General features: G+C 38.0%; 1 protein-coding gene across 6 annotated transcripts in view; it reads left to right on the top strand.

Moving 5' to 3' along the window:
* TECPR2 (tectonin beta-propeller repeat containing 2) overlaps positions 1-26,393 on the top strand; it is a 52,382-nt gene that overhangs the window by 6,669 nt on the left and 19,320 nt on the right. For 5 of the 6 annotated variants that reach the window (XR_007900161.1, XM_051769608.1, XM_051769609.1 and 2 more), the window contains 13 exons: positions 389-546; positions 1,634-1,946; positions 2,753-2,885; positions 4,183-4,608; positions 5,255-6,249; positions 7,830-8,013; positions 10,056-10,229; positions 12,390-12,570; positions 13,720-13,861; positions 15,193-15,433; positions 16,217-16,306; positions 17,155-17,388; positions 21,444-21,592. Coding sequence is in view for 5 of the 6 variants with exons in the window: in XM_051769608.1 (XP_051625568.1) it covers positions 389-546; positions 1,634-1,946; positions 2,753-2,885; positions 4,183-4,608; positions 5,255-6,249; positions 7,830-8,013; positions 10,056-10,229; positions 12,390-12,570; positions 13,720-13,861; positions 15,193-15,433; positions 16,217-16,306; positions 17,155-17,388; positions 21,444-21,592 (3,420 nt within the window). In the remaining variant the exon portion in view is untranslated. The remainder of the gene's footprint in view (positions 1-388; positions 547-1,633; positions 1,947-2,752; positions 2,886-4,182; positions 4,609-5,254; positions 6,250-7,829; positions 8,014-10,055; positions 10,230-12,389; positions 12,571-13,719; positions 13,862-15,192; positions 15,434-16,216; positions 16,307-17,154; positions 17,389-21,443; positions 21,593-26,393) is intronic. The other variant, XM_051769612.1, reaches the window with a different exon arrangement.

Raw genomic sequence — 26,393 nt, 5'->3', positions numbered from 1 at the left:
TATCCTAATTTATCTGTGACTGTCCCTCGTGTGCTTTGACAGAAGGGTTTACATTGCCAAATGTAATGATTGTCTCAGCATTGTATGACCCGACAGTGGAAGAAAACATGTCCTGGAGCTTCTATTGATTCCAAGTGAAATGTGTTAGCTAATATTCCAAGAGAAATTGAATTTCGTGGTGTGCCACTGTGGCATACACAATCTCCCTCCCTCTTGCCTACATAAATGAACTCCACGTTTTAATATTAATTGAACTTTGGGCAACCAGAGTTCAAAAGCTTTCGTTTGTTTGTTTTCCCTTGGGCTTATAAATTTCTTCTGAGTGTTAATGACTACCTTGTATTTTTAGGAAGGTTTGACTTTTGTTAATTGTATGTATCTCCTAAAGGGTATTTGCAACTCCAGCCTTGTATTGGAAGAGCCATCTTCGATTGTCCAGTTGGATTACAACCAGAAGGTGCTGCTTGTCTCTACTTTACAACGCACTCTACTTTTTTACACAGAAGAGAAATCCGTCAACCAAGTTGGAACACAGCCCAGAAAAAAGTAACCCTCATAAAATCTTGATGCAGGCACATCTATTAATGCTAGCATTTCAGAGTGGATTACAGAGAGAGTGATCTAAGCAGTGAAATTAATACAACGCAGCAGACTGCTCATACAAAGTTAGTTACAGTAGCTCTGTGTGATCAAGCATGAAGTGACAGTTCTACCTATTTAGAGAGTACGTGTTTGCAAATATGTGACAATCGTATTTTCAAGGCACTATTACACAAAAATATTTTAAGATGTTTTCTCATGGTTTAAACTGAAATCACTGCCAGACTTCCTCTGCTGTCCCTCTTGGTTTACTGTGACTTGGTGTGAGCGAGCATTGTAATCAGGTCTGTCTAATGGGTGATGAAATATTTGATGCTAAAAGCAAGTCAGCATCCCGATTTTTCTTATACACTGAAGTGAATTAAAAGGGAAAATGTATAGAAAGCACTTAATTTGACTTGAAAACTAGGAACTTGTGTGGCTTTGACATCTTCTATTGTGTAATCTCTCGGATATGAAGGAAGAGGGAACCCAGTCCTAGAACAGCATGACTGACTATATCTGTAAATAGAGGACATTGACCCTTGAAAGAAGGTCCCTGATGTATCTGTCCAGGGGTTTGAATAGTAAGAGGGTTTTCCTGGGCGACAGTAATGCTGTTTCTGTGTATGAGAGATGAAGGTTTCAGCAGCTGAGGTCTGTTCCATGCTTCTTGCAACCAGAGGTTATCAGTTTCTTAGCGTTGTTTGGTAGTATTTTGCTTGTTTTTTATTCTGGGAGAGGGATGATGCATATCTCATATTCTGAGATGGACATAGTGCCATTAAGGCTATGAAGCTTATTAGGAAGAGTCATTTAATTTGCTTAATTGATGTAGTGTCTAACATGCAAAGCTGAGGGGAAACTGCTGTTATTTGAAAGCACTGCTCTTGTCTTACTGTATCTAAATTTGTACTTTGGACATTTGATTGAATATTTTAATCAAAGCCCTTTTCTTTTTGATAATTTACGGTTGTAAATTTGTACCATTAGTTTTAAAAATTGTTTCTAAGTTACGTATCTAGCTTTTAAAATAAATTCTTTTGCATTTTAGCACTGGCAAGTTTGGAGCATGTTTTATACCTGGCCTGTGTAAACAAAGTGACCTGACACTATTTGCTGCCAGACCTGGGCTTCGTCTCTGGAAGTCTGATGTTCACGGAACTGTTCAGGCCACATTCATTTTAAAAGATGTATTTGCTGGAGGGATAAAAACTTTTGAACTGTATCCTCGTTTGGAACCACCTGACAGAGGAAGTTACAGCTCTCCAGAGAAACACCTTGGGCTTGTTTCGTGCTTTTTCCGAGAAGGATGGGTGCTGACCTGGAATGAATACAGCATCTACTTGCTGGACACTGTGAACCAGGTAGATAAACCTTGTGGGTGCATGTTTTCTTTCTTTCTTGTTTTTGTTCATGATGTGCCATGAGACACTGTTTGGGTTATCCATTATACTACTGTGGTTTAACTGCTTACTTAAAATGACCAAAAAAAGACTTAATTCTCTCCCTTTTCAAGTTGTTATTGCAATGATACACCCACAAACTAGCTCGATATGTTATATATAAAAACTCCATTTATTTAAAGCTTTCAATTGAGGTGTTAATGTCATAATCAATTCTGATGCTTAGCAAAGCATCTAGAAATCTAAAATCTAGTAATTAATGCAAAAGGATTTTTTATGCTTATAAAATATGCTTGAAACTATTTATTTTTTCCCTTCTACTACCGTTGGTGTCTGCAAAAAAATAAGTACTACACTTTATTTGGTGTAGAGTGAGGTGTTGTTTATTTTGTCTTATTGAAAGTGCATATGGAAGGGAATACAAGCTAGTATCTTTTTGTCTAAATGTATTAGACGTTTGTACTATGGCATTCTTCTGCCAACAAATTGTGTACTGCTGAAGTTGTTATATTGTTGCTGCTAGCTGGGTAGAGAAAGTGAATATATCTGTGGAATTGAAATTAGTATAAAAATTAGTTACATTGTGATTAAAGGGCTCTTTCCTGTTGCTTTTTTCTATTTTCTTTCTTTTTGCTAAGATAAAAATCTTTATCCTTTAACTGCATACATTGATTAAAATCCAGTGAACAGTTTTGTTGAGTACCATGTTTTGCAAACAGTGTGTTAATCTGATGCCAATTATTTGTTTCTGTGTTGACTCTTTATAGGCTTTGATTGGTGGCTTGGAAGGATATGGTGATATTGTGTCTGTGTCCTGTACCAACAATGAGATTTTTCTCTTGAAGGGAGATAGAGACATAATAAGAATTTCAAGTAGACCTGAAGGACTGTCATCAATAGGTTTGTATAGATTAGTAAGCTTTAGTATGTACCTTATGGAACATGGTGCTTAGGCACTTTTTTAATATAAACCCAAAAAAACCAAAACCAACAAAAACAACCCAAAACAAAACAAACCTGCACAAAACTCTTCAGATTACTGCAAAAACCTACCAGGTTCTGTAGAGTTGCTTATCTCTTTTAACAGATTATATTTAGAAATCTGGTTTATCTGCTTATCTGCTGTTTTGGCTGTAGTGAGAATGGGGGCATTAAGAAATTAAATATGATTCCCTTTTTTTGAGAATGGATCAGCATTATCCTAATGAGGAATCTCTAATCTGTGCATTTGAGACCTTATTCTGAACCATGACACCGAAGCAGTTTGGATTCCTGATCATGGTTATCCCTTTACTGGTCAGTCTCAATAGCTGAATTGTTGATTCTGTGCCACCTGTCACCACCCACATTCTGGAGAAAATCTCAGCCTTCCTCAGAATGAAAAAGAAAGAACAGACAAATAAACCCAAAGAATGCTCGCTAAAATTCCAAAAAGAATTTGAGAGTTTCTTTTCATATTTGTTGCCATCTAAGTTCAGCATTTATGTTACTAGAACTCTCTGGAAGGGACTACTAGTGCATTTAAAACACTCCATCTTAGCTTTGTTTTAGCAAAATGCTAGTAAATATGCAATGAAGTCTCATTGAATGCTGGAGAACTTAACCTTCTTATTATTGCATGTTAGTGATAGCTTTAGTCATTTAAGCAGTTCTTTACTCACAGACTTATAGAGACTAAGTATAGTTTACAAGGAGCCTTCTTGAATTATATTTTATTTTAATCACCCCAGCAGTTTATTTGGTAGTTTTCCTTGATTTTTTTCAAGCTACTGAATGTTTGAATGAGGAAGGTAAAGATATAGGATGGCACTTCAGTGTGTGATACAATTCCAAGCTGCAGACCTGTACTTTCTTTATACATAAACATAAATTCAGAATTTTGCTAGTAGAAACTTCATACAGAGTTTGGGGGATTGATTTTACTAAAATGTTTTCATATAGATTAACCTACAGGAAGTTTACATTGCATGTGTGTGCAAATATATATGTAGGTATATACATATATATATATATCTTAAATATTTTGTGAACTTAGAATTTTTATTTTTTTTTTTGCATAAAGATTCTTTTCTTTCAATACTCTCCAAGGACTAAGCCCCTACTCACCTGATGCTAGTATTTATTCTTGAACTAGTATTTATACTTTTCTTTTGGACAGTTTCAGATGTGAATTTAAAATTATTGAATCCTTTAACAGATACGAGTCCTAAGTTGCTGACCCCATCATCAGTAGTTTCATCTGTATCATCCAGCCCTTCAGTGGAAACAGATAAAAAAATGGTTACTTCCCTTTTGGTTACTGGTGATAAAAATGGTTCTTTGGCGAAAGATGATCTGGAAACTCCAACGCTGTCTGAGAAGAGTTTTGATAGAATGGGAGACTTGAGCAATGAAATGAGAAAAAGGGGCTGCTCTGTAGTAAGTGAATCACGAAGCAGGAGCAGTTCTGTGAACTCTGTGGACAGTGGCTCGAGCTTTATGATGTGTGCAGAGCAACTTTCAGAAGCTCAGAGAGAAGGTCAACTTTCTTCACAACGGTTCAGCACCATCAGCTCTGAAGATTTTGATCAAGAACTCATTGTAAAGCCAATTAAAGTAAAAAAGAAAAGAAAGAAGAAGCAGGGTAGGTCTGGCAGAACTTTCCCTGTCAGTGCTTGTTATTAGAGCATGGTCACTTCTGATGCTTCACGGGAGAGAGTGTGTCTGTTTGGCATGCTTTGCTTATGTTGTATTGTCGTACTTCTGAAATAATTGAGGGGTCACTGTGGACCATTTCTGTTTCGGATGAAAGCCTGTTTTGAAAGTGATAAATTGATTAAGTCTTTTTAGATCTATTTGTTTTATTCTTTTAATTTTGTTTTGCTTCATTTAAACATGCTCAAAGTTCTAATGTATGGATTAATGGCAGCATGCAGTGGACTCTGTTTCCAGTTTCATGTTGGAATTGTGTAATATCTATTAATCCTATTCTGAATATTTGACAGTGTCTTTCTTATCTGTTGTTTTTTAGTTTGCTAAAATAGTGTGAGTACTTGATTGTTTTAATTGTTTACTATTATGGTGTTACAACTTGAAAATGTTTTGCTGTTAAGACTTTTATTGGCTTTATATATATCATTTAGTGTTAAGGTTGAAAAAAAAATCAGTATGTCGAAATTTAGATTTAGCTCTGTTCTTCCCCCAGTTATAAAAATACTTTAATCTCTTTGCATTGGAATTTGACTGTACTAATATTATTTACACCCCCCTTTTTTTTTTTGTGAGAACAGAAAGTGGGACAAGGAAAAACCACAGCTCTCTGGAAGGCACACCAATTTATGAGCGTCAGCTTTCTGGTGACAGTCCCCATTCATTGAATGCAGACTCCTTTTCCATGACCTCCAGCATAATGAGTGGCAGCATTGATCATTTGAGCACTGGATCTCCAGATCAGGAAAGCATGTTCAGTATGGAGTCCCATACGATCTTGCAAGAAGATAATGGTTCAGAAACTTTCAGTGTCCTGCAGTCTCCTGAGTCAGCAACTGTACTAATTAATGAAGAAAATGGAGAAGTGGTTGATTTGCAGAAACTTCCAAACAGTGACAGTGGCATGGGTACTTCAGCTATTATAGATACTTTGACATCTGCATCTCCTCTGATCCTCACAGAAGACTTGACAAGCGGTATTGATGGTGAATATAATGGTAGTGTGGTTTCTGCAAGCAAAGAATTCTGTCCTGGAAAGCTGAACCAAGAGGAGGAGCAGGATTTTCCTATGTTGTGTAAAATAGATGAAGATTTGGATAAAATGAAGCTGCAGGATACTGAAAAGTCTTTTGAAGGGCCAGACCTTACAGACCAGGCATTTTTGGAACGTGACCATACATTTGGTGTTCAGACATCACTGACACCAAAGGAAAGTGATGAAATTGGTAGGGAAGACCAGCAGGAGCTCTCCCTAATCCACAGCGCTCTGTCAGACCCTTCTGTGCTCCACTTTGACATCTCTAACGATGTTTGTTCAGATAACGCTTCCATTTCTGGATGGAATTTTGAAAGTGCAATCAAAGCTAAATCTAGTGCTAGCACTGCTGAATGGGTAGCAGACACTCATGAAAGTAAGACTGAGAAATCTGCCTCAAGTGATGAAGAGGATATTTATGGCCATGGATTACCATATTCATCCTCGGAGACCAGCGTGCCTGAAGCTGGTGCTGTGCCTGGCTCACAGGATGTGGCCAAGATAAGCGCCGATGAAATGGTGCTGTTAAAATCTGATCAGGTATTTGTTTTCAGTTTAGCTAAAGTACCTTTTAACTTTCAAAAGAAACAGCTTTTCAAAAGCAGCGTTCCTATAATTACTGTCCTTTAAATCTGTAGAGAGCAATTTTTTTCCGCTTCGTTCAAGTAAACAAGTAAAGCAAAAAGCCAAAAGCGACACGTAACTCTTACAAACTGTGATGTATCTGACTTCAGAATGGGTGATGTGTGCTTACAATGAAGAGAAGCTGCTCTGGCTGTGTTATTCCCAGCTCAACAAAAATCATGTTAGAAAGCCATCCATTACAGAGTGAGCAGTAAAACCAAGTCATGCTCAAGTACTGCACATTGTTTGGGTCTCCAGTAGCCCAAATTCTGTGTGAATGCTGTTCCCAAATTCAACTGACTTCATGGGGAATTAATGCTGATTATCTCACATGACTGGCTCCTGGTTAAGGGTTATTTTGCCTGTAAATACTCAAAATAAGGATTAGTCTCTGTGCCCTAGCCAGCAGTTAGAACTATTTAAAATGATGACAGTTTCTTTTTTTGTTATCCCTTTTTCCTTTATTGTTATTTTTCTGTTATCCCTTTTTCCTTTATTGTTATTTTTCTGTTATCCCTTTTTCCTTTATTGTTATTTTTATGTTATCACTCTTTCCTTCATTGTTATTTTGTGGATGAATGTTTCCAGAAACAATAATTCTCATCAGACTATAGAAAAGAAGTACTAAAAATTAATTGTAAAACCTGCAAAACTGCCAGACTTACTGGAAATTTTAGCAGAAGTCTGAAGAAGGAAATGCAGTTCTTCTAAATTAGGGGTTTTTTAGGTCTGTGGATTTTTTTTTTTTTTTTTTTTTTAGATCTGTAACAGCCTTGAATTGAGAGCAACCAAGAATTTGCTCATAAAGGCTGAGTTACAAGTTGTTGGGAACAAGTCTAGTAGCAACTGCAGCCCATACTGTAGAAGGCTCCTAGTTTCAGGTTATTGTGTTCTCTCACTGTGACATGTTCAGAAAGGCTCCACTAATCCTTTCATTGCAGGTCACGTGTGCAGTGCTTGAGTTCATGGCACACAAGCCATCAAAATTTCAGATAGCAGCCTGCAAACCAAACTTCTGCAAGACGTGGGTCCTGTACCACACAGAGAGTATTGGAGTTGGATATTTAGCTGTCTCTGCACTCTAGCTGTCTTGTTCCCTTTGCTCATCACTTCCTAGACAATGAATAATTTCCTGCACTAAAGACAGACTGTAGCTTTTTATGTATTTCTTTTTTGCACCTGCCATTTACTTTAAGTATGTGTTCTTTAACTAATAAGAGAAGATTTTCCACTTTTTGGAGGTGGATGACAGTGTGGAGGGGTTTGTTTTTTTTGCTAAAACTGTTGTTCTAGCAGTCTTATTGTGCAGTACATAGAGAACACTGACAGATGTAGTTTTTATTTTACACAAGGCAAATTTATTCATTGATTAAGGTTACTTAAGATTGTTAAGTTCAGCGTTTTTTAATCAAAACATGGGAGGTGCTGTACTTACATACCCGTTTTCTTGTGCAGTTGGAAGTCACCTGACACTGTTCTGACTGTACAGTTTTTAGTTTGCAGAGAGCTGGATGGGGTACTCTGGCCCTGGTTATGGCATCCTGAGCCTGGTTGTTTCAGAAAAGTACATTTGGTGCCTGGACTACCGAGGCAGCCTGTACTGCAGTGCCCTTCCTGCGGCCGGGCTGCGCTGGCAGAAGTTTGAGGATGGAGTCCAGCAAGTGGCAGTGTCCCCATCAGGTAGGTTGGTTTCTGCTGCACTGTCACCTCGAAAACTTGCATAAACTTGGGCATTTTCTTTGCTTTTTTTGTTTAATTAGATGAAACTTGTAATTTTCGAGATTACAGATAGAGTTCGGTGCAAATGTAATTTCCGCTTAGGCAGTTTATTGTTTTTTATTTAAGTACGATATTTATGAAAACTTGGTTGTTTATGGCTTGTTTCACATAAAAGTAATGTGTTGGTTTTGTTTTTTAAAAAAAACCCTCACAGTTACATGACTTCAGTACCTCTGCATCCCATGTTGTAGAGTAAGTGGCTGTCTTTCTAATGGGTTCACGTTGCATTTTGGAAGATTTTCAACCTGCGTTTGCCTGATTGAAGTGAACTTCAGAAGTAGCAGTTCAATGGTAGGCAGAGATGAATGAAGAGCTCCCTTTCTATACAAAACCTTGATTTTTGTTACAGAACTAGAGAAATTCTTTACTGTGGGGGTGGTGAGGCAATGGAACAGGTTGCCCAGAGAAGCTGTGGATGCCCCATCCCTGCAAGTGTTCAAGGCCAGGTTGGATGGGGCCCTGAGCAATCTGGTGTAGTGGAAGCTCTCCCTGTCCATATCAAGGGGAGTTGGAACTAGCTGATCTTTAAGATCCCCTTCCTCCCAAACCATTTTAAATTCACAAATTTAAAATTCTTTTTGTTGTAAATGTTGAATTGCTTTTGCATATGTGTGGATTTGTTGATTTGATTTCTTTTTAAATACTGAAGAAAAAAATGCCTTTTAAGGTTTGATGCATTTGCACATGAATTTGTTCTGAGTGGTTGGGAAGGAGGATTATGTTGGATTAAAAATAAGTAGGTTTTGGTTATCAACTTGTCACTTTTGGCCTTCCAGATTGTTCCAGGACTGGTGGGAAAATACAAGTTTCTCAGCTATTTCCATTACTTTGTCTTCTGCCTTGCTACTTCTTTTCTTCCCTGTTGTTTCTAAAAGCACATGTCAATCTTCCCTTCTCTCTGTAGGGGAAGAAAGAAATTCTATTTAATCTGTAGCTGACCTTTGTTATGGCTAAAACAATTTAGGAGTAGTTGTGCTAGGTGAGATCGTAGATTCATCCAGCTCAGTATCTTACCCGTAAGAGTGGTCAAAAGCAGGTCCCTGCAGAAAAGTCAAAGCAGTGGGCATGTGTGAAGTGTGCCCTTGGTAGTTTCAGGCTACAATTGGTGGCTCAGAGATTTCCTGGGCAAAAGGTTGTTCTTCTGTGTTTACTATCCTTCAGTTCTAGGAACTCACCCAGCTTTTCATTGAATCTATGGAAGCCATTTTTGCCATGGATGTATTAATGCAGGAGCACGTTAACCACAAATGTCAAAGTGGAATCAAATGCTACTTTGTGGAATTATTCAAAGGAGGTTAATATGACAATGTACTGTTCTGGTATGAACTAGCAGTTAAGTTTGGGCTTCTGTTTGGTTTTCTTTTTCTAAACTGTCCTTGCTAATTCAAATGAAGGGAGAATTCTGGAGGATTTGTGCAGTGGCATTGCTGAGTAACGAGAAGGTAATAACACTGCCCAGTGCAGGGTGGCCAGCACACCTGGTCAGTCACTTGTGACTGGTCCACAAAAACTGTGATTTACTACTAATATTTGTGAAAGGTGGAAGTACCAAAATTAAACCCTTTTCCTTTATGCACCAAGGATGTACTAGACTAGGACAGAAGCAAGCCATGAACTTCAGTCTCTCAGCATTGGCCCTGACATGGAACTTGTTTGTTACTGTTCAGTGTTTAACTGAGGAAAAGTAACTTGCATTTGAACATTTAAAAATCACACATATTCTAATGGTATATGCATTTCAGCAGTTCTTAGACAAGTTAGTCACTGCTCTGGTCTTGCTTTTAAAAAAAAAAAATTCCAAGTGTTTTTTAATCTTGCATTTTTGTTTAATGCTACTGCTTTCCTTTTCCTCTCCCATTGGTTTGGGTGTAGGTAGGACACATCAGCTGAGTCTGTTACAGTAATTGCTGAGTGCTGTTATGTTCTCTCAACTCCTCACATAGGGGCTCTTCTCTGGAAGATTGAGCAGAAGACTAACAAAGCCTTTGCTTGTGGAAAAGTAACTATAAAAGGAAAACGCCACTGGTATGAGGCTTTACCCCAGGCTGTATTTGTAGCTTTAAGTGATGACACCGCCTGGATTATCAGAACAAATGGAGATCTCTATCTGCAAACAGGTACCTGAATTAATTACAGGCTCTTTGAATTTTTGCAGGCTGAGATCATTAGATTTCAAATGTATAGAATGTCCACAGTTTACTATAAACTTTTATCTGCAGCCAGGACATAGGGAAGCCTTTTTATCCTGAGAAAAGTTTGGAAACAGTTGTGAAGTATTGTGTCATTAGGAGAGTGGAAAAGCCAGTTCATGGACACTTTTTATGTGTGCCAAGTGGAGTACCTACAGTATAGAGAGTTTATGACATGGAGAGGATATAGGATGGATGCAGAGAAATGGAAAGGGATTGCAGAAAATATGAAAATAATATCCTTGCTTTGGCAGTGGTATGGTGCACTGAAACAACTGAGCTTTAAGTGCGTTTTCTTGATTTAGGGATTTTAACAGTTTTAGAAGGACTTTGAAAGGCGGTGAGATACTGTGTTCAGAAGGAATTTAGGTATGGGGGCAGAAAAGGGGAAAGTATTTGTATTGTGTTTTGAAAAGCACAGATCTCTTGAAGGTAAGAGTTACCACTTGATAATGAAAGTGTTCTGAGACAGATCATGAAGTACTTTGGAAGTATAAACAAGTGGTATGTATTTTATGTGATAGAGAAAGCAAAGCCATGGAGGAATGGAATGGGCTGTGGAGCAGCATCTTTGCAGCTGCCTTCTTGTTGGATGTGAATGAGGCAAGGACTGGAAAAGGCATAGTGCAGTGTCAACTTTGAAGTCATGGCCATAGTTTTAAGTTCTTCAGTGAATAGAAGAGGATGCATTTGAAGGTGTTATGCAAACGATATTAATGCTAAATACAAGGAGCAAGGATGAAGGTACAAGTTTTAGAGTTAAAGGAGAAAAGTATCAAGGACTCCTGGGCATGCTGGTGTTGCACAGAGAGCTGACTTGGTAAGGAAAAATTACCAATAATATGATGAAGGAATTACTGGAGAATGAAGAGGAAGACTGAGGTAAAGGGGAAACTGTAAGACATACTAAAGCAGGACAGCATTTCAGAGTGGCTGTCAAAATTCTCATTTACTTTTAATTTTGGCACTCTCCTATTTTCTTTTTTAAATTTAATTACTGTAGCACAATACAGAAATTCTTCATGATTAAGAAAACTGTTTAAGTACACATAATAGAAATTACTTTCTTTTAATTAAATGTAGTAGTTACAGAGAAATCAAGTGGCCCTGCCCATGGTCACGTGCATAGTGCCAGCCAGCTTGGATAGTGGTGATCAAGAGTGAACTTTGATGCCAATCACGCAGGGCTCTGTGGAGGTTTGAATCAACATTTTTCTGCCCTGTGAGAGATTGGTTTGATTACATCAGCTTACATTCTGCTGTTTTTAGGCTCCTAAATTTGTCTTTTGATGCGAGAAGTAAATTTGCAGTATATATGTCTTGTTAATGTGAGACTACCAGTGGAAGTTTTTTCTCCAGGATTTTTTCATTCCCTTCACTGTCTCATCTAACATTTATAACAAAAGTGTGTGCTCAGAGGTTTAGAAATGAGCATTCTTGTCAATTTAGAGTATCACATAGATGAATCTTTTTGTACTGGCTTTGGCAGCATAAGATGAAACAAAAACTGTGTCTCCTGAGGTGTTTTACATGGAGCTGTGTAAATCAAGCTTCAGTGTAATTGTGAAGAAGATATGTTCCTATAGATTAGATATATAGATGTGTGCAACGTGCCTGTAAAGCTAGCAGAACCTCTCTGCTCCTTTCAGTACTACAGACTGTGGCATGCTCTTTTGCAATTGCTCTCCACTATTCAGATCAGGTTGCTTCTCTCCCTGGCATGTTTTGGGCAAAAGTTCTTCCTTTACTGACTTTTCCTTTGATGCTTCTGTCAGGTCTAATAGGGATTTTATAAATGGAGATTCCTGGTACTGACACTAGAGGGAGAAAAGGAACAGAAATGACAGGACATGACTAGTGGGCCCTGCAGGATGTTGGAGGATGTACAGTGCTTTATTTCTTAAAATGTAAACTCACCTATATTAGAGGAAATTATTAATAGTTTGTAGAAAGGAAATAATGATCAAATGACAAATGTTAGCGTGTCAGGGATATTCCTCTTCTCATTTTCTTTTGCTGAGTTGCTTTTATCTCTTTTTGTTGCAAAAGCCAAAGTTTGTAAAGCAATCCTCGTTTTTTGATTTCTAGGCCTGAGTGTGGATCGTCCTTGTGCCCGAGCAGTAAAGGTTGACTGCCCTTATCCACTGTCACAGGTTACATCCAGAAATAATGTAGTGTGGGCCCTGAGTGAGCAGCGGGCCCTGCTGTACCGGGAGGGAGTGCGCAGCTTCTGTCCTGAGGGAGAGCAGTGGAAGAGTGATATTGTCAGGTAATGGCACTGTGGTGGGGCATTTCTTCTTTTATTAAGTACTGCTTCATGCCATAATGGCTTTGATGAGCTCACCAGTTATTTGAGGGTTTGTTTTTGGTTTTTTTTTTTCCCTGAGATTAAATCTCAGCATTTTCTTGGTCATCCAGTCACAGATTTTTATAAATACTTTGTGTAGTTGATATTTAGCTTTGTAGTTGATCCTGTGCTCGCAGTAGTTGTTTCGTGCTCAAGTTAAAAGCCCTGAGTCTCTAATGCTGGCTTTAAGAATCTAGAATGTAGTCTCTCTTGTGACATCAGCCTGAAGCAAGTATAGGAGGAAATTCCAGTTCTTGTCGTCATATGATTTTATCTACTGGATATTCTATTGTGAAGCTTTAACTTGTCTTACCTCACAGCCTGGTATTTTGGCCCTTGAAAAATCTAAGAAACTACTCAGTGTTTTTGTTCAAACCTGAAATTTGCATGCACTTTGATTAGTTTATTTAGTGATAAAGCTGCTTGACCTACACCTTAGCTACATTTAGTGTTCTTGGGGTTTGTATTAAAATTGCAGAAAGCAGTCAGTATTTGTTCTTAAATTGTCGAGAAAGGTTATCTGAAAGAACTAGCATTGTTTGCTACCTTTTCAGTGTTTCATACGATCACCTGTTGAATTTCTGAGCTTGAAAATTGTTTACTTATGCAGAAAACTTGCAGTCCTAACTTCAGCGTTTATCTTTGCCATATAGTTAGGTTAAGTTTTCTATTTATGGTCCCTGAACTGCTAGTATTGTTCTCAGAATAGGTCAAGGAAGTTGGAGGAGACACATTTATGAGGCTGTTTTATCAAAAACTCAAAGAACACAGCTCTTGATTGCTTAAAATAGGTTTTGTTTAGTTTTATTGTTATGTATCCAAGTTTCAAATCTTTAGTAATCTTTGAAAGACTTGTTTTTTTTATTGTTGAATGTTTTTTACTTATACAAACTAATGAAATATAAATTACTGAACAACCGTGAAAATTTGATATCAAATGTGTTTTTTAGCTTGGCCCCACTGAGTTCAATCATTTTAAACTGCTATTAGCATTGTAACAGCTTCCTTAAAATACCATAAACATAAATTTGAAGTAAGGTTTTTAATTTTTTTGCTTGTTTGCATTTCCAGTGAAATGCAAGCTTTGGAACCAGTGTGCATAACCCTTGGAGATCAGCAGACATTATGGGCTTTGGATATCCATGGCAATCTCTGGTTCAGAACTGGTATAGTTTCAAAGAAACCACAAGGAGATGATAACCATTGGTGGCAAGTAGGCATTTTTTTATTTTGCTTTCAGTTTAGTCTTTTAGCTTGGGTTTATTATTTGTGTTGTTTTCCCACAAGATCGAAGATAAAAATTGATTGCTCAATATATTATAGCACTCTTTATTCAGTATATTAAAACTGCAGTGTGGCTATGGCTGAAATCCCTTTTCATGTCTGCCATAAAGGGTGGGGGGAAAAACCATCCCATGGTCATCCAGAGCAGCATCACAGGAATTTCCAAGAACAGAAGAAATGCTCTGCCAGGTCATATCAATGGTGACTGTAGCCTGGTACCTTTACCCTGGCAGTAGAACATGCTGTTGAGGCCCAGCATCAGATCGTCTGGCTGCTGAATGCAGCCTCTTCTCTTCTCTTCCAGTGCCCATCCTTTTCCTTAGCTGAGTAAAATAAATAATAAGTAACTGTGCAAAAAAAATGTGTTACACATTTTTCCATTCAGTTGAGGTTTCTTTGAACCGTGTGGAGCTGTTTGCCTCAGTCACAGCTCATGCGGGTAAAAGCAACTCAGTTACTGCAAGTGCTGTCTGGTTTTGATTTAGAATTCCTGACTCTGGTTTCTCCAGCTTTTCTTGTTTTCCCCAGAGGCAGGAGTGGGGAAGAAGAGGGTACAAAAATTGTTATACAGAAAATTTGTTTGTCTACATGCCTACCTAAGTTAATAGAATTTCAGTTTATGTGCATATATAATCTCTTCTTGCATGTGGGCATCATGAGTAGCTTGGCTTTGAGGTTATTGGCAAACTGGTTCTCTTTTTGTGCTCTTAGGCATTTCCTTCCTTTCTAAGAGTATCCCAGAGTGTTGCCAACCTAGTTGTCCGTGGCCAAACTTGGGCAATTGCTTACTTAGACCACCTCCTTCATTATGAATTAAAATGTCCATGAGGTTGTTGTAAAGGAGTATTGCATACAAGTTTTTGTGATGTGGTTTGAATTGCTACACTGCTCAAATTTCTCTCTTCCTTTGGGAAATTGAAAATTCACCTCTTGGTTTGCAGAGTTCAACATGTTTTTAGAGGCGGAGAAGAGGTGACGTCCTAAAAAGAAGGGCTTTTATAAATGCAGAATTCTAAATGGATTGTTGGGTAGGAGGGAGTTGTAAGCTGATGCTTAATATTGATTGTGGTTTATTAGCAAGACACTTATTCAAAATGTACCTTTTTTATTTTTCCCCTCCTGCACTTTGAAGCTTTCTAAACTCTTGGTAAGATTTCCTGTCCATAAAGAACCCACACCAAAAAAACAGCTTCTGGTAAAAGATTGTGCAGTTGAGCCAAAAGCTTAATTAAATATCAAGAGCACTTTTTTTTCCCCCAGGTGAGCATCACTGATTACGTAGTGTTTGACCAGTGCAGCCTGTTCCAGACAATAATCCAGGCAACTCATACAGTGGCAACAGCAGCTCAGGCACCTGTGGAGAAGGTGGCTGATAAGCTTCGAATGGCATTTTGGTCACAGCAGCTTCAGTGTCAGCCCAGCCTCCTTGGAGTTAATGGCAGTGGAGTCTGGATCTCTTCAGGCAAAAATGAATTCCATGTAGCAAAGGGAAACTTAATAGGTTGGTGTGTTTTTACGTCTAATGTTTTTAAGTTACGAAAATTAGGAGGAAATAACTAACTACAGCACCACAAAAATTACCCATGGCAAGTCAGGGCAGCTTTAACAAACATGCTTAAAAATTAATTTAAATGATTCATTAGCATTTAGTCTTAAATACTTTCTCATTTAAAGGGAAATATTTTTTGTGGAAAAGTCGTTGTCAGCTGGTGAGCTGTGCACAAGTAACTCCTTTTAACACCTACACTTCTCTGCGATGAGAAGTCTCTTCTCTGGGATGAGAAGGCAGCCTTAAGCTTAAGTTTTATTTAGCACAATGGAGTCTGGTTCACCATCAGTGTGACTATGCAAAACAGTAATGTTATGGTTTTACAGTGCTAGTAGAGGAATTGCTTTATTTTTCTTGCTTTATTTCTCAAAATAAAATTTTGATTTGGTACATTTCTTCATCCAGGTAAATGCTAACAATAGGCCTAGGACATTTTTTAACCTCATGACCAAAGTGGTCCCCTGTTGAAGACAACTAATCTTGTCCTTGATCCTTTTCTGCATTCCCAGTTTTCTCTCTGTGTGTATACATATGTATACATATGTGTCAGGAGGACACATATGTTCCCTCTCCCCTCAACAGTTTCTTAGAAGATTTACATAGAAAATCTTGTCTAAGTGATATTTAATAATTGATTGCAATAGAATTTCTTTCAAACTGTAACATTTTAAGTAACAACAAATTTTAAGAGAAAATTAAGTTTCATATTAATGCTGCCCTGTCCTTCCTTTCAAGGCACTTATTGGAATAATATTGTGCCTCGTGGTACTGCTTCTGCCACAAAGTGGATTTTTGTGTTGGCTTCCACAGCTTCATCTAAAGAAGGTTAGTGAATCAACAGTGCAGGCATATAATATCTGATTTTTAAATAGAGTGGAATTGATGGTGTAAGTAATTAAATGTCCTTGAATTACTTCAGATTTTGGGTGTCTCTTCTGTATGCAGGGATCTAAAGTATTTGAAGTAGGGTGGAAATATGTCTGTAAAACTACTGGAGATTAAAATAACATATTATTCACTCTCACCTTTGGTGTGGAGTGGCATCCAACAGAGAAATGGGCAGTTCTTTAAGAGCAGTAACTCCCTAAATTGCTGATGCATGAATCACCAGAATTTGTAATAGGAAATCTTGGAGCACGCTCTGCTGGAATGCCTGTACTAACCTAGTGTTTCCCCTGTCAGTACAGTTATTGCAGCAAAATTGCACATTTCATCAGTAAAACTGAGACCATGCTAGGAAATTGAACTTCTAGTTACAATAGTTAGCAACTCCATTATCTACGTACACTGGCTTTATTGGCAAAAATATGTGATTTAGGGCTGAAAAAGAATACTTTGTATTCAAAGGCTGTTATCAAGGATGAGAGCAAAAGAATAAAGGGAGGTGATAGTGCATTGTTACGTGTGTCTTTTCTCTGTTAGTTTCTTCAAATGAAACACTTCTTCAAATGAGATCACTTAGTAATTGATTTGAGAAATAGAGTATTTAAGTGCCTAAATGAGGGCTTAGGATGTGTATTTTTACTTCAAAGTCTTACCTTATGAACATAGCCAAGAAGCTTTCGTTTTGCCTTTGAATGCACTGATCATTTTTTTTCAGAAAAAAGTAAATGTGTAAGTTTTCTCAGAGTGGATTAGAAATTATTTTAATAACAGAAATATCCTTTCCATAGGAAGCTTTCTGTGGCTGTGCCAAAGCAACAAGGATCTGTTTTGTGTCAGTGATCAGAATCCTCAGTTTCGTCCTTCTACAGTCCAGCTGCCACCAGAGGCCGAGATGGTGCACTACTCTGCCTGCCAGGATGCCATTTGGGGTTTGGATAGTCTTGGGCAGATATTTATCAGAACACTTTCATCCAGCTGCCCAACAGGGATGCACTGGACAAAACTGGATCTCACCCAACTAGGTATGACATTTTTATTGAGTAGAATATCTCTTAACCCGTAGCATACTGTCAATGTTTTCCGTAAGTATCCTTCAGTTTACTGATATAGGATATAATATTTACTGGATCAAATAGTAACTTACAGTAATGGGCCTCACGGCAGAGGACTGTAAAATACCTGGAACAGCTGTGGCTTTCAAACAGTGTTCTGTTTAGCCTTTTCCTGTGGACATCACGTTTACTGTTTGCAAGATAATTTGCAGTTGGTCAGTCTGAGATGGCTCAGCCTGACACGGTGCTGTGCAGGTTTACCAGCAGCTTAACTAGTCTGACTCTTGTTCTGCAGTGTAACCATAATCACCTGGTCTCAGGCAGTTCCATACACAAAGCCCTGAATGTTGTGATTAAAAACAGGCTTTTAACAGTGCCAAAAAATCTGCATTAGGATCCTGTCAAGGAAAAATTATGCTCTGAGAGTTGCATCATCCATGAGTGACAGAGCTGATAACACCCATGTTCAGGTTTATACTGATCTAATAATTCAGCATAATGCTTAGAACATGGTGCTGGTTAACTGCTCTTTTCATTTGCTTAGGTGGTTGACCATGTTTTGATCATTAAAATATACTCCCACTTTGGAGTTTGGCTCTGGGGTAATCAGGTTACTTGTCAACTTCATCAGCAGTATTCCAATCAGATTTATTTCTGTGCTAGTCTGACTTAAAACATTCCTATCTCCATGCTAACCTGCATTCCTGTTTCAAGTGAAGATAAAAGAAATTGAGACTATGCACCATTCTCACACCATTTTAAAAATAATTCACCTGTTTTACAATTGTTCTATTTTTAATGGCAATGTTAATGACTGGTCTGAGAATAGACAAGCAGTTTTAACTTCAGGGATGAAGAAAGGCAGACACAGCTGGCACACTTTAAGCCTCATGTACGATTTTGGTGTACAGTTTGTAATACTTCATGGAAAACTTTTTAAAATGTGTATTCTAAAATTAATTTGTTTGTCAGTTGCACACCAGGTTTTTCAGACCTGATGAATTCATCATCAGCCTGGAGAAGAGGAGGCTCAGGGGAGACCTCATCACTCTCTACAACTCCCTGAAAGGAGGTTGTAGCCAGGTGGGGGTTGGTCTCTTCTCCCAGGCAGCTCTGAGCAAGACAAGAGGGCATGGTCTTAAGCTGTGCCAGGGGAGGTTTAGGTTGGATATTAGGAAGAAATTCTTTACAGAAAGGGTAATCAGGCATTGGAATGGGCTGCCCAGGGAAGTGGTGGATTCCCTGTCCCTGGAGGTTTTTAAGATGAGACTGGATGTGGCACTCAGTGCCATGGTCTGGTAACCATGGCGGTGTTGGATCAAGGGTTGGACTTGATGGTCTCGGAGGTCCCTTCCAACCCAGCTGATTCTGTGATTCTATGACGTGAATTGGTTCCAAATGACTCACCATACCATAGTTTAAACACTGTTTGATGCCTTTTACCTTCACTGACCTACAGGATCGATTTGTTGACTGTCCTTCTCATATTCCGTAATACAGTTTGAAAGTTTTTTCACTAACCACTGCTTTCCAGCAATTCAGACAGTAACTATTTAACAGAAATAATAAATAACTTCTTGCTATTGTCTGAAAATCTCAAAAGAATTAATAAAGGAAATCAGCACAATCGGAGTTGGTGGACTGTAATATCTGGCCTGTGAACTTCAGCAGTTTAGAATTTCAACCTTTACATTCAGGTGTTCTTGTCAGCTCTGTGGCACATGGTGGTGGTATAGCAGAGATCTGGGTCAGGAAATACTTCAAACACTCCACTTTACCTGTCACTTGTGGGTTAATACTGAAATGTGAAAATGTTTTAGGGGTTTTTCCTCCTGTTAATTGCAAATGGTAGATCACTGCTGACAAGTGCGTATCCATGGCTATAATACAAGAGCTTTTATTTGCTCTAATGGGGCTGAGGAGATTGGAGAACTATTGTTATTTTTCAGGTGTTATATTTAAGTTTACTCCTGAAACCTTAGGGCTGTTATTGGGGGGGCATGAGGAAGTGGGAGCAAATTGCTGAAAAATGCAATTCAGAATTCTGTGAAGTGCTGGGGTTGCCAGCATTAAGGTTGAAATATTCATATTATGTTGGTAGTATCATCCTCTTGCCTTTACACTATGTACTGGGAGTAAATTATTTTGATTAGAGTTCCACTACTGCTATCTAGATTAGTACCTAGTAAATTATTTTGATTAGAGTTCCACTACTGCTATCTAAACACAGTAGAATGACCTTTAGGTTTTAACAATAAACAATGCCTTTGAATCCTGCTACTTGCTCTAAACAGGAGATGATTGTGGTTAGCATGACCTTTTCCTAAGATCCAAACAGTAAGAGGGAGGAGGGAGGGACCCCAAAATATTTACATAAGGGCGGCTTTTTTGAATATCAGATTGTCCTGTAGACATAAATAATATCAGCTGTGCCGAGTAGGTGATATGTGATTCCACGTGTGAGTGCTCTGATGTTTGTCTGGATCAGAACACTTCAACAGCTGAGGTGTCATATGATGAAGCCATTACTTCAAGTCATGTTAGAAGGAATAATAAGGTTTGAAGTAAGATTTTGACTTTGTACCTGAACGTCAAGCCCCTCCCTGCAAAAAGAAGTTGTTATAGGTATTCTTATCCCAAGCAGTAGAGGTTTTTTGTGTATAGTTTTGTCATTTTGTTTTTAATGTGAAGCTGTATGATTAAAGGAAATTTTGGGATGAGAATAATTAATTCATATTCCTATGATTCAGAGAGTTAAATAATTTTGGTTAATGAGATCTGCTTACTATTACAGATAATTTAAAAATGAGGCTGTGTTGTCCTGTTGTTTCCTATTCTTTCCCTCAGCAAGCCTTAACAACAAGGAATACTGCCTTTTGCAGAAGTAAATGCTTTGAACTTGCACTCTGTGGGATAAAATTGCACCCCATTCTTTAAGGAATGCTGTGCCTGATGCATTTTACAAGGGTTTGTTGCCAGACTTCACATACCTGAAGAGTGAACTGTTACCAAGAATGGGATATCCCAAGCAGCACTGGCATGTTCAGTTAACCAGCAAGGCCTATTTTTAGAGCCTTTAGTTTGGAGTCTGACCAGAGCATTCCTTCTGTAGTGTGTCTGTACTGATGGGTCCCTCGTTCTTTGGAACGTGTTTTCTGTTACTTAGCACTGTATTGTCCAACAGGGGGAGAAAAAAAGAAATAAAATGGTAGTTATATTACATCACATGGCTATTTTAAAATGAATGTGAAAGAGTTTCAGTAGACAGTTAACTAGGAGTTCTTTTAGTCTAAAATATCAGACATACTTCTCTACTGTCCTTGCAGGTATCTAGACTAAACCCAAACCACAAACCACCCCAAAATTCCAAAAGACACTTATTTGGCAGCTTCTTTTTCGTGGTGCTGACTTACACAGGGTTAAAATACCGCTGCATTTGATATGACTGTAATAAATACATACACTGGTGAATATAAATCCGTTTGAAAATGAGTTCCTTTATTTACAGATGTGACACTGGTATGTTAACACTGAAATGCATAATCCACGTGCTCTCATATTTTTGAAGTGCTGGCATTAGGGAATGTTCTTTGCTGAATGTGTATTAGCGGATCAACACCTTTAAAAGTCTACAAGCCTGGCCAGCCACAGAGAAGAGTTCGTGTTAGGTCATGTGAAAGTTTGTCTAGGCACTGATAACATTTGTCATGGAATGGTTCCCTGCTTGAATTTGGTTATTTTAATAGCATATTTTTCATGTGCTTTAGAAATTGCAGTATCCTGTGACTAAAACATTTATTTTAAGATTTAGAAGAGAAATTTCTCAGATATATACTGCCTATTAGCTTTATTCATTGCATCCAGTGATTTTTTTTTTTAGTCTCATAACTTGTATTAACTTTTAATCATTTTTATGTGACTGTGTTTAAAGCTAGTTTAATACAATGAAGTCCAAATAAAAGTTCTCATTATTAGCTGAATTTGAAAGGATAATGCCAGGTTGTTAATACTCTCTTTGTTATTAGGTGCTGTAAAGCTGATCAGCTTGACCTGTGGAAATCAGCATGTTTGGGCCTGTGACACCAATGGTGGCATTTATTTCCGTGTAGGAACTCAGCCTCTTAACCCAAGTTTGATGCTTCCTGCATGGATAATGATTGAGCCACCTATACAGGTAAAGTGTTGATTGTAACCTGGTGGTTGATTGTAACTGTTGTAACCTGGTGATTTAGGTCTATGCTAAACAATAAAACAATATTTTTAACACTCACGGAAAATAGTAGAGACGCAGGTTTTTGTTTTCCTTTCCTGATGAAAATTTACTCTTCTTGTAGCACGCAGAAGCTTTATAGGCACATAGCAGAGGGCAGGATTGAGCTACATCCTGGTGTGTGCTAAGCAAGGATGGGCAAACAGCACAGAGCACAGGGTGAGGGAAGGCTCTGCTCAAGTGGCGTGGTGCTGAAGTGCCTGCCTCCCTCTTCCTTTATCCTCACCCTTGTGAGTCTGGGATGCTTGCTAGAGTGCTGTGGGAAAGGCATCACAGCAGGTGACACTTGTTGGGCTGTACAGGGTTCGCCAGGTGTGAGGGTCTGGCTGTGGGTTCCTGTGGACCTGAGGGAATGGCCTGAAGTTGTGTCAAGGGAGATTTAGGGTAGATATCAGGAAAAGGTTATTCACTCAGAGGGTGGTTGGGCACTGGAACAGGGCTCCCCAAAGAAGTGGTCACTGCACCAAGCCTGACAGAGTTCAAGAAGCTTTTGAACTATACTGGTATTTAGGCACATGGTGGTACTCTTGGGGATGGTCCCGTGCAGGGCCAAGAGTTGGACTTGATGATCCTTGTGGGTCCGTTCGAACTCAGCATGGTCTGTGATTCTGTGAATTCAGGGACTTTCCTTACCATGCAGTCATTTCTAAGTATATGGTACAAGGATACAGAGTGGAAAGAAGCCTCCTAAAGTACCCTGGGAACATATTTTCTGAATATAGAAAACAGACATAATCTGTTTCTCCAGTGCCTGTTGTTTGCTTTCTGGTTGCTTGTTTGTTTTTTTTTAATCTCTCCTTAAACATCACTGCTTGCTTTCGTTTCTGCTGTAGTAATTTGCAAGTTAATCTATAAGATGAGAGTAATTTCTGTGTCTGTGAGTTGGGACTGTCCTAATGGAGCTGACCTTTGACTGCTGATTTCATTCTTTGCCCCTTGGCATGAAAATGCTTGAACTGAACTCTCTGTGATCTCGCAGAGTAGCGGTGGATGTGTTTGCCTACTTGATTTACATTTTATGATGTTACATCATTTCTTTTAAAGATTTTGAAATGTGTGGTACTTTTGAAAGGACATATTAAGAAATTCAAGTAAATCTGGGGCAGTGGAGTTGCAGTAGTTTATTTGGGTTTTATAGTTTGCTTTTAGTTCTGCTTGTCTCTCATCAGCCAGTTGCTGGCTCCTGTGTACCTTAGGGTATAACAGCGAAGAGGGGCAGTGGAATAGTGAAATGAAACTGCGGATCTGCATCCCATCAATTAGCACAGCACTGGTTGGATGACTAATCCTATACTGGGAATGTTATCCCAGGGAAATGGCACCTTATTTTGCAAGATAGCAGAGCAGACGGAGAAATAGTTGCCAATATCTCTTGCAAAAAGGACTTGGTTACTCTGCTCATTCTTTGTGTGCTGCAAGTGGGTCTTTTTCATGTAATCTATAAGAGGCATGTTTTCCCTGCTAACAAGGGATGGGGCAGCAGGAAGAGGAGACTGAATGTGTCAGTGATGACATCTCCCACAAAGGTAGTATTCTTAAAAAGAGGGGAGAAAACGTTCCACTTAAACTGAGTTTGCCAAGAGACAGAAAATTAAACTTGTGTAGTGTCTTCTTACCAAAGGTCTATCCAGGAAAAGGCTCAATAAGCTGTTTCTCTATGCTGATACTGTTTTCTCTGTCATAAGTTATTCTCTACTCCTCAACTGAAGTAGATTAAACTGCTCAATGCAAAGGTGTTTACAACAGTTGGCATTTGCTGTGGCTCATGATTTGGCAGTGACTTCCTTATGTAGAAAGTGGACAAGGTTGAAAATCAAATTATTTCCTATTATCTTATCAAGAAAGCTGGATGATATTGGCTTCCAAAAATTATAACCTTCTGATACCCAGAGCAGTGTCATTCTCTTTCCTGACATGGCAAATTTAATGAGTCACTATGAAAGGGCAAAAATTCAAACATTGCTTGTAGAGAAGATGAAAACTCGTGGGTTGTGTGCTTGTTTTGAGACAATTCCAGCATGTTAAAACAAGTCATTAAAGGAGCAGCCATTCATGCTTTTACAGAGGCTTAATGCAAAATAAGAAAATATGTGAACTTTTAAAATATTTCCAAATGCTAGCTTAGTGTTTGGATAACAAATATAACATGATGTCTGAAAAGTGAACTGTTCAGTGAACAGTATTTGCTTATTAGGAGCAAATTACTAACTGTTATCTGTCCCTTAATTGACTTTGACATAGTTCATGCTGCCTCTCTTCAGAACGGCAGAAATACTGTAAGAAGTATCTGTGAACAATTCAGCCATTTTCTGTTTGAAGAAGGAAATCAAAATTGCCTTTCACTTTCTTTAAGTACAGGAGCACTCTCAAATAACATAATTTGAAACCAACTATGGATATTTCATTCCCCAGTAAATGTCAGAGCCAATATGACTTGCCTATCCCAGATCTCATGACTCATGAGCAGCTTGTGAGCAGCTGCAGACTCTGCTTTTATGGTGTCACTTCTCCTTAAAGGAGTGCTGTAGTTGCACAGCATCTGTCTTTTAACAGCTTCACAAAGGTATTCAGAGACTGTAATTTTGATGAGATTTTGCTCATGGTAAAATGAGTGAATATAATTTAAGTTCAGTCTTTGGCTCTGTGATGCTGTATTTTTTCTTAAATCTAGACTAAACCCATTCTCCTTTGTTACTCTTCCCTCTGTACCTCTCCACTGCAGCATCTCTTGAGATGAAAAATAACATTGTATGTTCTCTGCCCTCCCTCTTTATTTTATCGGGCATTTCAGAAGTGGTTGATAACATTGTTAGAGTATCTTGAGCAGTAATAGGTTATATATAGATGTTTTCTGTGCTTCATCAGTTCTGTTCTGCAGTCTTAAAAGTCAAAATGATGATGTAGTTAAGCAGCTTTTTGGAAGCTGCTTCAAGGACATTGACAAAACTGATCAAAATGGTTTGATGAAATTATTTTGGACCAGAAAATAGAAAGTGTTCTTCATTCAGTTGTTAATATACAGCATAAAACTATGATCTACTGTAGCATGTCTTTATATAGATTACATTTAATTTTTTAAAAAAGAGAAGGAAATATAAATATTATTTAAGAAGATGCTAATGGAGTATGTTTCTATATATGTGTGAACATATATTTATTATGATTTAATGCTTTTCAGATTTCTGACCTAAAGGAACAATAATAAAAATAAAATAAAAAATTAGTATAGTTTATAAGACTACTTTAAGTGATTGTAGAGCAGAAGTTGATCAAAAGTTAAAAATCATTAAATTACTTTAAAAGGTCCCCAGAAGTTGAACTGCTTGAAAATAATTCTTTCTGCATTTCGTCTTTGGTTTCTGGCACCTTCTGAAAAAGATGAGACAAAATCTGCTCTTGAGAAACACTTAAGTTCCTACAAGCACAACTTAACATACAAACTGTCCTTAAGAACCACCTTCTCAGATTTGCAGTAAGAGATCTATCAGCTAAACAACTTTATTTGACAAGATTAAAGGAAAGATTAAAAAAATGATCATAATAAGTATTTGTAAGAAGTTACTAATCTATTGATTGTAAATAATCAGTCTTACTCTAAAAATATATTGAAACATTTTATTGTCATTTGCTTAACTGCTGCTCTGTTGTTCATTTGTAACTAAATTTCATAGAGAATAGGATTGAAAAAGCAATTTTATTAAATCAAGAAGTCTGTTTAAAAATCCATGTAGATTGTCTGAACTGTGGAGTACAAGGGGTTTATGTAAGGAAGTGTTTGCTATTTGACTACTGCATAAAGCTTTTTCCAGGGTCTCAGCAGACAAGCACCACTTAACTTAGTTTGCCATAAAATTGTCACCTGCAGTATGTTCGTTTCAAGTTAGAAAAACTTTTGATTTACTACCGTTCCCATAAGCAACCTGGTAATTGTCTCTTTATATTTTAAGCTTGATATCATAGGTAAGAGAAATTCTTATAGGTAGTAGAAGTTCTTGCTGACCTAGGAAGAGTTATTTTTTCCTCGTACACAGACTTCCAAAAAAAAAATAAAAAATCAAGGCTGTTCATGCTTTCGCAGTTGTTCAAACACTATTAAAGCTAGCAAATAGTAGTTTAAAAATATCATTTGAAATTTAGGCAAATTATCTGTAATTCTGAGAAATCTGTACAGGATAGATTTAATTTCTTTTCAATACCTTACACTGAACATAGATTAAGAAAAGGTTAGGAGGTTGATTGTGCCTTATGGGTAAGTGGTGACTTGTTAGAAATTGTTGCATGATCTTTATTTCGTTTCCTTTCTTTAAATAAAATTCTGCTTATTACAGAACACTTAATGTGGACTTGGGGACTTTCTTCCTCTGCCATCTGCCTTGCTTTTGCATTTTTCAGTGAGATTTCTATTATTATGAAGTCCTGTTCCGTGTTAAGTGGTACTTAGAGGAGGAAGTGATGAGCACTTCTCAAGATCAGATTTTACCATTAAGCTGAAATGGAGGAAGGGTTTGTTTGAAATGATCCTCAGGGCTTGGATATTTGGAGGGGAAGGGATTTTTCTGTTGAAAATGCTTCATAACTCTTACTCAGAATCATCTATGGTACTTTTGAACTCACTTGCCGTGGAAATCTCTGTTCTTTCGAAGGCATACTCCATATGACTGTTCTTTCAAAGTCTGATTGTTTTCCCTAGCACAGACTGGCTTGC

Source organism: Manacus candei, unplaced genomic scaffold (assembly GCF_025592945.1).
Source record: "Manacus candei isolate 608988 ecotype Guabito, Panama unplaced genomic scaffold, ASM2559294v1 h1tg000109l, whole genome shotgun sequence".
NCBI lineage: Eukaryota > Metazoa > Chordata > Aves > Passeriformes > Pipridae > Manacus > Manacus candei.
The sequence above is the reverse complement of the archived record's forward strand: the minus strand, read 5'-3'. Positions and strand labels throughout refer to the sequence as shown.